At 42.9% G+C, this 9,327-nt stretch overlaps 1 protein-coding gene across 1 annotated transcript; it reads left to right on the top strand.

Annotated features, from left to right (window-relative positions):
* The first annotated feature begins 2,402 nt into the window (after positions 1 to 2,402).
* Positions 2,403 to 6,980, top strand: LOC123411521. Its single transcript, XM_045104485.1, has one exon. It carries the CDS (start codon positions 4,562 to 4,564, stop codon positions 5,867 to 5,869), a length of 1,308 nt encoding a protein of 435 aa, XP_044960420.1. The 5' UTR covers positions 2,403 to 4,561; the 3' UTR covers positions 5,870 to 6,980.
* Positions 6,981 to 9,327: the final 2,347 nt, after the last annotated feature.

Below are 9,327 nucleotides of genomic sequence, written 5' to 3'. Positions count from 1 at the left end.
AACGCGGAGGTGCCGTCCGTTCGGCACTAGATCGGAATGAATCGTGGGACGGATGGCGGGACGGTTCGTGGGACGGTTCGAGGGACGTGAAGACGTTCCACTACATCAACCGCGTTTCTTAACGCTTCCTGATGTGCGATCTACAAGGGTACGTAGATCCAAATCTCCTCTCGTCGATGGACTTCACCATAATAGGTCTTCGTGTGCGTAGGAAAAAAATTGTTTCCCATGCAACGTTCCCCAACAGTAACATACCGAAGGACAAAGGGAATAGTATACGGGATTATATGAATCCTTGACATAGAGGTTCAGCCGATAGATATATTCATAGAATATGTAGGAGCCAATATGGACATCCAGGTCCCGCTGTTGGTTATTGACCAGAGAGTGTCTCAGGTCATGTCTGCATATTTCTCTAACCCGCAGGGTCTGCACACTTAAGGTTCGGTGACTGCTACTTCTTGAGCTTGCGTTGGTTTTTCCCTTGAAGAGGAAAGGGTGATGCAGCAAAGTAGAGATAAGTATTTCCCTCAGTTTGAGAACCAAGGGATCAATCCAGTAGGAGTATCAAGATGAGGCACCAAGGCACCCGCACAAAGACAAACAAACTTGCACGCAACGCGATAAAGGGGTTGTCAATCCCTTTACGATTACTTGCAAAGTGAGATCTGATAGTGATAATAGGTAAATATAAATAAATAAATAAATAAAATTGCAACAAGGTATTTTTTGTATTTTTGTATGTAGATCTGAATATATAATGTGTAAAATAGACCCGGGGGCCATAGTGTTCACTAGAGGCTTCTCTCATGATAGCAAGTATTACGGTGGATGAACGAATTACTGTCGAGCAATTGAGAGAATCGCGCAAAGTCATGACGATATCTAAGGCAATGGTCATACATATAGGCATCACGTATGAGACAAGTAAACTGATACTTTCTGCATCTACTACTATTACTCCACACATCGGCCGCTATCCAGCATGCATCTAGTGTATTAAGTTCACAATAACAGAGTGACGCCTTAAGCAAGATGACATGATGTAGAGGGATAAATTCATGCAATATAATATAAACCCCATCTTTTTACCCTTGATGGCAACAACACGATGTGTGCCTCACTACCCCTTCTGTCACTAGGTGAGGACACCGCACGGTATGAACCCAAAACTAAGCACTTCTCCCATTGCAAGAATTATAGACCAAGTTGGCCAAACGAAACCCATAACTCAAAGAGAATTACACGGATACGAAATCATGCATATAAGAAATTAGAGGAGACTCAAATAATATTCATAGATAATCTGATCATAAATCCAGAATTCATCGGATCTCGACAAACACAACGCAAAAGAAAGTTACATGGGATAGATCTCCATGAAGATCATGGAGAACTTTGTATTGAAGATCCAAGAGAGAGAAGAAGCCATCTAGCTACTATCTGTGGACCCGAAGGTCTGTGGTGAACTACTCACGCATCATCGGAGAGGCAATGGTGTTGATGAAGAAGCCCTCCGTGTCCAAATCCCCCTCCGACAGGGCACCAGAACGATCCCCAAATGGGATCTCGCGGAAACAGAAGCTTGCGGCGGCGGAAAAGTATTTCTGTGGCTCTCTCCGTTGGTTTGGGGATTTTAGGGAATTTATAGGCGAAAGAGGTAGGGCAAAGGAGGCACGGGGGGCCCACGAGCCTGCTAGGCGCGCCCCCCTGGGGCGCGCCTAGGGGGCTCGTGGCCTCCTGTGTGGCCCTCTGCCTTGGTTCTCAAGTCTTCTCGATCCCTTCTGTTATGGAAAAAATCATCCCGAAGGTTCTATTCCGTTTGGACTCCGTTTGATATTCTTATCTGAAAAAGGTCAAAAACACGGAGAAAGCAGAAACTGGCACTAGGCACTGAGTTAATAGGTTAGTCCCAAAAATGAAATGAAATAGCATATAAATGCATATAAAACATCCCAAGTTGATAATATAATAGCATGGAACAATCAAAAATTATAGATACGTTGGAGACGTATCAAGCATCCCCAAGCTTAACTCCTGCTCGTCCTCGAGTAGGGAAGTGATAAAGGCCGAACTTTTGATGTGGAATGCTACCTAACATATTTGTTCTTTGTAACTTCTTTATTGTGGCATGAATGTTCAGATCCATAAGATTCAAAACAATAGTTTAATATTGACATGAAAACAATAATACTTCAAGCATACTAGCAAAGTAATCATGAACTTTTGAAATAGGGATATTTAAATTAGTGCCCCTCGTTCCTTAGTTGTGCTCACTTTTCCCCATGCTCCAAACGTTTGCTCACTTTTCCCCTCTTCCTAGCTGAAACTCTCACAAATGCTCATAGCGGTCGTTTGTCGTCTTGACCGTCCATTGACCGTTAATTGCTGACGAGTGGGGCCGAGCCTTCGTTTGACTGTTGCTTGCTGACGGGTGGGACCGCAAGGAGACACGTATTGGGCAGCTTGTCTAAATCTGAAACATATGTAGACAGGCCGCACTGCACCGCGCCACCCCGCCTCCTCCGCCGGCGTCGTGCCGCGTCCACTGCAGTTGTTTCCTCCACCCTATGCCCCTATTCCGTTCGTCGGCGACGCCGCGTCTCTCATGATAGGATTACATAGCGATGTTGAGTGAGGACGCCCGGAATGCAGTCGACCGTGGAGAGGATTGGGTCGAATCCGCGGCAGATAATTCATGGATTAAACCTGGGTAAGCATTGTTTCCACTCGACTTGACGTTCTAAGTCGTATTGTAGGCCGTATTTGACTTCTGTTTGCTTGAATCGTTCGAATTTGTGCTCGATTTTACCCGCCTAACTGAAGCCTTTATTTCCTTCAACAAAATAGGATTGATCCCGCGTTGGCTTTCCGGCTAGCGATTAGAATGGAAACTAGTGTGCTGTGTGGTACTAAACCGCATTTGATTTCATCATTTTTCTATCCCAAAGTGGTAGAAACCAGCATATCTTTCAAAGATTTGCAAGCTGAGCTAAGAAACACCTATCCCTGGAGTGATGCCGATGCTGTTGAACTGAATTACTTCAGCAGTGACGAGCAAAGATTTCTCCCACTAACTTGCGACGATCATATGCCGTTGCTTTTTGCTGGGATTGTTGGCTGCCGATTCGGTAAACTCCAAATCAATGTGCTTCAGCCACGCGTAGAACGGGTGAAGGGGAAGGGAGTTCAGACATCATCTGTCTATGCTAATAGCCAGCACCCCGGCACTCCTTGTAGGTCGACACCAAGTAAAGCAAGTGGTTCATGGAGCCACAACATGCCTGCTGCCAATTGTGGTTCCGATTCAGCTGCTGCTTCTCGTGTACCTTCTGCAGTTGGTGTAGAAGAGGATGCAGAACCTGACGAGGCAGTGCCTACAAATGATGATGAAGACGAGATGATGTTCCCTGAACTGGTCGATGTAGCCAGTCAGCAAGCAGTGGATGAAGAATGTATGGAGGAGCCCATCAGCCAAGCTAGGTTTGATGACACTGACGATGAAGAGAAGGTGGAGAACATGGACAGCTTAATCGAGGATGAATACGATGGTGACGACATGCCAACAATTGAGTGGAACAGGGAAAAACCTGAGCTTAGTGTAGGTACCATTTTCCAATCAATGGTGGACTGTCGGAATGTAGTGACAACATGGTGCATTATATCTGAAAACACCTATAAGATTAAAAGGAGTGAGCCAGCAAGGTTCACAGTTTTTTGTCCATATCCTAGGTGTAGGTGGAAGTTGCATGCATCTCGTATGAGAAAGAGCAAATATATTCAGGTAATCCAAGTTCAGCTAGTAATTTAGTTTCAGATTGTTGAGTAAGGTTTCTTAACTGTTTTTTACCCTTTTATTTTGTTTCAGATAAAGAAAAACCCACACAAGCACACCTGTCCACCTGGAGGGGGGGGGAAGGCCAAAACCAAGCTAGCAAAAACTAGGTGGGTGGCAGATGCTATATTGGATTGGCTGAGAGAAGAACCTGGACTTGGTCCAACAGCACTCCATGGGAAGCTTTTTGAGAAGTACAAGATAGAAGTTCCTTACATGAGAATTTTCAATGCTATGGAAAAGGCTCTTGACAGAATTAATGGTCAATGGAATGACAGTTTTCAGCTGCTTTACACTTTCAAAGCTGAAGTGGAGATGGCAAGTCCACGGAGTGTTGTAGAGATTGACAAGCATACAGTTCAATTCAAAATAAAAGGGAAGTCATTTTAGAAGGAGTGCTTCAGAAGGGCTTTTGTTTGTTTCAAGGCTTGATGGCAGGGGTTTCTAGATGGTTGGAGGCCCTATTTGGCTGTAGATGCTACACATTTGACTGGAAGATGGAGATGACAGCTAGTAGCAACTTCTGCAGTTGATGGACACAACTGGCTATTCCTAGTTGCATTTGGTGTGGTGGAGGCAGAGTCTGAGGAAAGTTGGGTCTGGTTTCTGGAGCAGTTGCGCAACATTATAGGCACACCCCCAGGTTTAGCTATACACACAGATGCTTGCAAGGGTTTAGAGAGTGCAGTGGAAATTGTATTCCCTGGAGTGGAGCTTAGGGAATGTATGCGACACCTAGCGCATAATTTCAAAAAGAAGTTCAAAGGTAAAGCTTATGATGAGAACTTATGGCCAGCATCATACACATGCAGCAAAAGGAAGCATGAACACCATTTGAGAGTGTTGTATGCTCAAAATCCTCTTGTGAAGGAGTACATGGATGCACATCATGGTAAGGTGTGGTCAAGAAGCAAATTCAACGAAATCTGCAAAGTAGATTATGTGACCAGTAACCTTGCAGAATGCTTCAATTCAAAGTTCAAGTCAGTGAAAGGGCTCTTGTTGTGGCAAGCATTTGACAAGATGAGGCAAATGATCATGATAAAGGTGGCTCTTCGCAAAAGAATTGCACAAACACAATATGTTGGTCATCAAATGCTCCCATCACTGATTAAGGCATTGCACTTGAAGGCAAGAGGTCTGAAGATGAAATGTATTCGATCTGGTACATATGAGGGAGAGGTTACCTATACTGACACTAAAAATAGGGTATGGAGGTATCGTGTGAACCTAAGTACTAGAGAATGTACTTGTAGGCAATGGCAGATCCGTGGGAAGCCATGCATACATGCCCTACATCTAATGACCGTTATCGGGGGTGCAGATGGTGAAGTTGATCAATATTGCTCTGAGTATTTCTCTGTTGCCAAATTTATGGTTGCTTATGCTGACAATGTGCCTGCACTATTGGGGAAAGATCAATGGAACACAGTAGATCCAGGGTTCAAACTCCACGCTCGTGTCATTACTAGACCACCAGGAAGACCAAGGAACCAGAGGATTAGAGATGGTGAGGAGGGTCGTCTACCAAAGAAGTGTGCTTGCAAAAAATGTGGAGTTCTGGGGCATATTGCTAGGCTTTGTACCAATGCAGTGGATGCATCATTTGGAGAGGAGGAAAGATGGACAGCAGCCAATGCTGAGGAGAATGCAACAGCAATGGAGATTGAAGATGCAGTGGAGAATACAGCAACAATGGAGATTGAAGATGCAGTGGAGAATGCAACAACAAATGAAGCAGAAGATTTTGAAACCATGGCCTTTGATGGTTTTGAAGCTATAAGAGAGGAAGAGGAGGGGATAATTGTTCCAATTGTGCCTTTAAAGATTACTGAACCCATAGATGACCGTCAAATGGTCGTCAAGTGCTCGGCGAGTGGAACTACTCCATCAGCACCTCCACGGGGAAAACACCAAGTAAAGCCCAAGATCAAAAGGAACAAGAGTCTGAAAGAAAAGAGCATCTCAACTAGGGAAACCAGGAGCAAGACGGTGAAGCCAGCTGCAAACACAAGGAGCAAGTCAAAAATTTGAATTAAGTTGTTGGGAAATGTTTGTGTTGTCAATTTGAGGGTGAGTCGATCGCTTAAAACTTGGTAGATTTGTATTAAGATGTTGGCATCTTAAAACTTGGTAGCTTTGAGCTACTGTAATAATGTTGGCATCAGTTGTAATAATGTTGGCATCAGTTGTAATAATGTTGCTTCTACTTCGGTTCCTTATTTGAGTCAAAATTCAAATTTCCATCAAAATTTGAATTTAAATAAATATTTGAATTTGGGCCAAAATTTGGATTCGAGCCAAAGTTGAGGTTGAACATTGGAGGTTCATTGCTCTGTGCGGTGTATTTGATCGAGCATTTGAAGTCCAATATTCCTAGGTGAACAGTCCGAATGAGAAATGTGCTAGAAACGAGCTCGAAAGCTAGGGTAAATAGCCCTATTTGAAATCAAGTTTTTTTTGACCTTCCCTAAATGAGACATATATATTTTTATTAACACTTGTTCCATATATATAGGGTAAAAACGAAGTCTCACTATTTATTGATTAATATTCATATTACTACATTTTTTTGAAAAAATATGCTTTTAATTCAAAACCGTCAAATAACACGTGTTAGATATGAAAATGAAAAATTAAGTTCACATCCTTCTTATTCACTCCAAAATGAAGCTATGGAGATTTTTCTGAATTTTTTTGAATTTTTTTTAAAACCCTAAACCCTCTCTCCCTATTCTACGAACTGTGAAAATGTTCATAGATGATAGCTCATTTCTGTGAAAGCTTTTTTCATGAAAAATGACCTACACCAAGTTTATATTTTTTTCTCATAACCTTGTCACATATGACGGCTATGTGCGCAAGAATTACAACATTTTGATTTTTTTTTATTTTTTAAAAACATTTAAACTTGATTTCGACATATCACTTCAAAAAATGATTTCTCGAAAAAACGCCCCTATACCGAGTTTATATTTTTTTTATGGTAACTAGGTCTCATAAACAGACGAACTACGTTTGTTTTATATTTTTGCGATTTTTTCTAATTTAGTTATGGCCATTTGAAATCTGGTCAAACCCTAATAACCCCGTTGACTCGCTCATAACCCCGCAGAAATGCTCCAAACCCTAGCGTTGAATGTCCGCCGTCGGATCCTACCCTAGCGCCAAACACCACCTGTCAGATGTGCGGCAGTCATGCGCGATCCGCGTGATGCATCCTGATTGGCTACTGCACTGTCCTTCTCGGGTTTTTACGATCTGCCCCACTTTACATATGAAATTGTATTTTTCGCACATGACCACCACATGTGAGTGTTAAGAGTTGGTTCAAATATTCAAACTGCAAAATACAATGTGGCAAATTGTCAATATAGCTTCCCCTTCTCCTCTTCTCGCTCTGACAGACAAAGGCATCGAGCAGATCAAGCAATTCCTCTGTTTCTTTCCCCATCTTCTCGTTCTTCTTCCTCTCGACCAATTCCTCTGTTTTTTCCTCTCAGGCGATATGTCGACCTCCTCGTCAGCCCCCCGTTCCACGTGGCCGGTGTATGGTCCAGTGCCGATGACTCGGTGCACTGACTGCCCACGGACTGCGCCACTGAAGCGGTTGACTTCGAAGGAGGAGAAGAATGGGAACTTTGGGCGCGAGTTCGTCAAATGCGAGGGCAAGCCGGAGGGGCAGGTTAGATCTGAGTTTTCCTCGCATCCTTTATCTCTGTCAGATTTGGATTTAGGTTACATGATTTCGTTTTCAGATCGTGAAGAAATGCCACCATTTCGAGTGGATGGATGATTACATCCACAGGCTTCAAGGGTTGGGCTTGCTAGATTCAGGGGGGATGCAATCCGCGAGTTCAATCTGCCCCATGACAGTGCCGCTCTGGCAGCAGCAGCGCGTCCGGAATACCCGACGGTGGTAGATGTCGAACTGAAGACGGAATTGAAGAAGATGAACAAGAACTTCAAGCAGCTAATTGAGTTGAAGAAGCAATCCAATCTGATAGCTTTAGGAATACTTGCTCTAGGAATTTTTTACTTGATGGCCATCTCTCGTTAGAGATGTTTGTCTACTGTTGTTGTCACTGTTTAGCAATCCTCGTCTGTTTATCTCAAATGCAACTCTGTTTAGTGCAACTGCCGATCTCTGAATGTATGCAGTTTACTGTTAAGTTTCGACACTTTCAGTTTCGACATAAGACAACTACCAGTTCAGTGATAGGATTATTTTGTTAGCTAATAACCTCGAGTGTTGGATCATACCCTAGCTTGTCAGATGACAGTAAGCAGTACTTGAGCAGCACAAGGGATATACATCAAGTTCATCTCTTCTCTCTCGCACTTGCCAAACTTTTGTCCTCGAGTTCGTTAGTTCTGCTAGAAAAAAAACCTAGTTCGCGGGCCCAAAGAGAATCAAGCCGCAATAGGCCCACAAAGGATAAATGAGGCCCAGAAACAAGTGATGTTTCTGTTTTGTTTAGGAACGATTGCTTTGTTCTTTTTTGTTTATGATTGCTTTTTTCATTAATTTGATTGTCCAATCTCTTCTATCTCATTGAGGAATTTTTTTGGCTCTCCTTTATGGGTCCTTCATTTATCCTTTTGACTAAAGCCAAACATCTCAAAGTGTAGTTTTCTACATAGTGTAGTTTTCTACATAGTGTAATTTATACTTCATGATTGGAAAAAGAGGTCCAACCATACTTCAAACATAGTGTAGTTTTCTACATATTAAAGTAGGGATTAAAGTATATAAAACTACACTTTTGACTAAAGCCAAACATCTCAAAGTATTTGATACTTTAATATTTCTGAAAACCAAAGTATTCTTGGAATACCTAAAAAATACAGAGCTCAGCAAACCAAAGCCGTGTACAAATGTACAATATGTTCTTATTTTTAGAAGGCATCTATAAACACATCAGTTTTAGTTAGTTTGGTTAATTTTTCCCACGCCAATTAGCCGTGTCTAAACTTGGGACAAACAAAATACAAACATAACAAAGCATTAATATAACACACATAACTTAACTTAGATAGGGTTGCTAGGGCAACATAAGTTCTTACATATAATACAACATCAATTTCTTACATAGATAATAAAAATTAGGGTAGCTAGGCTGGCCAACACACACACCAAACTAATACTACATAGTAGATAGGGTAGCTAGGGAAACACCGCCATGTCTTCATCGTCGTCTTCACCTTAACCGCCGGCTTCACCGTCTTCTTCGCCACCGGCTTCAGTACTCCTCCTCCTCAAGGCCGTTGTCGCCGAGGTAGTACGGGAGGTTGTGCATGCGGTCGCGAGTGGGGAAGATGCTCTCGAAGTCGGTGGAGATGTTATAGGTGGTGAATGCGATGAACTCGCACCCACACCAATACACCTTGCCGAGCAGGTGGTAGGCATCGAACCTGTTGGTGAAGTGGACGACGAGCCCTACCGGTGGAGCGTTGGCATGGGGACGCTGCTCCACGAGGTTGAACATGGG

This window comes from Hordeum vulgare, chromosome 7H, assembly GCF_904849725.1.
Source record: "Hordeum vulgare subsp. vulgare chromosome 7H, MorexV3_pseudomolecules_assembly, whole genome shotgun sequence".
Lineage (NCBI taxonomy): Eukaryota > Viridiplantae > Streptophyta > Magnoliopsida > Poales > Poaceae > Hordeum > Hordeum vulgare.
This window is presented reverse-complemented; position numbering and strand designations above follow the sequence as displayed.

What these genes read in the sequence shown, in the direction of transcription:
- LOC123411521 (XM_045104485.1), top strand. Translation starts at nt 4,562, where the DNA reads ATGCGACACCTAGCGCATAATTTCAAAAAGAAGTTCAAAGGTAAAGCT.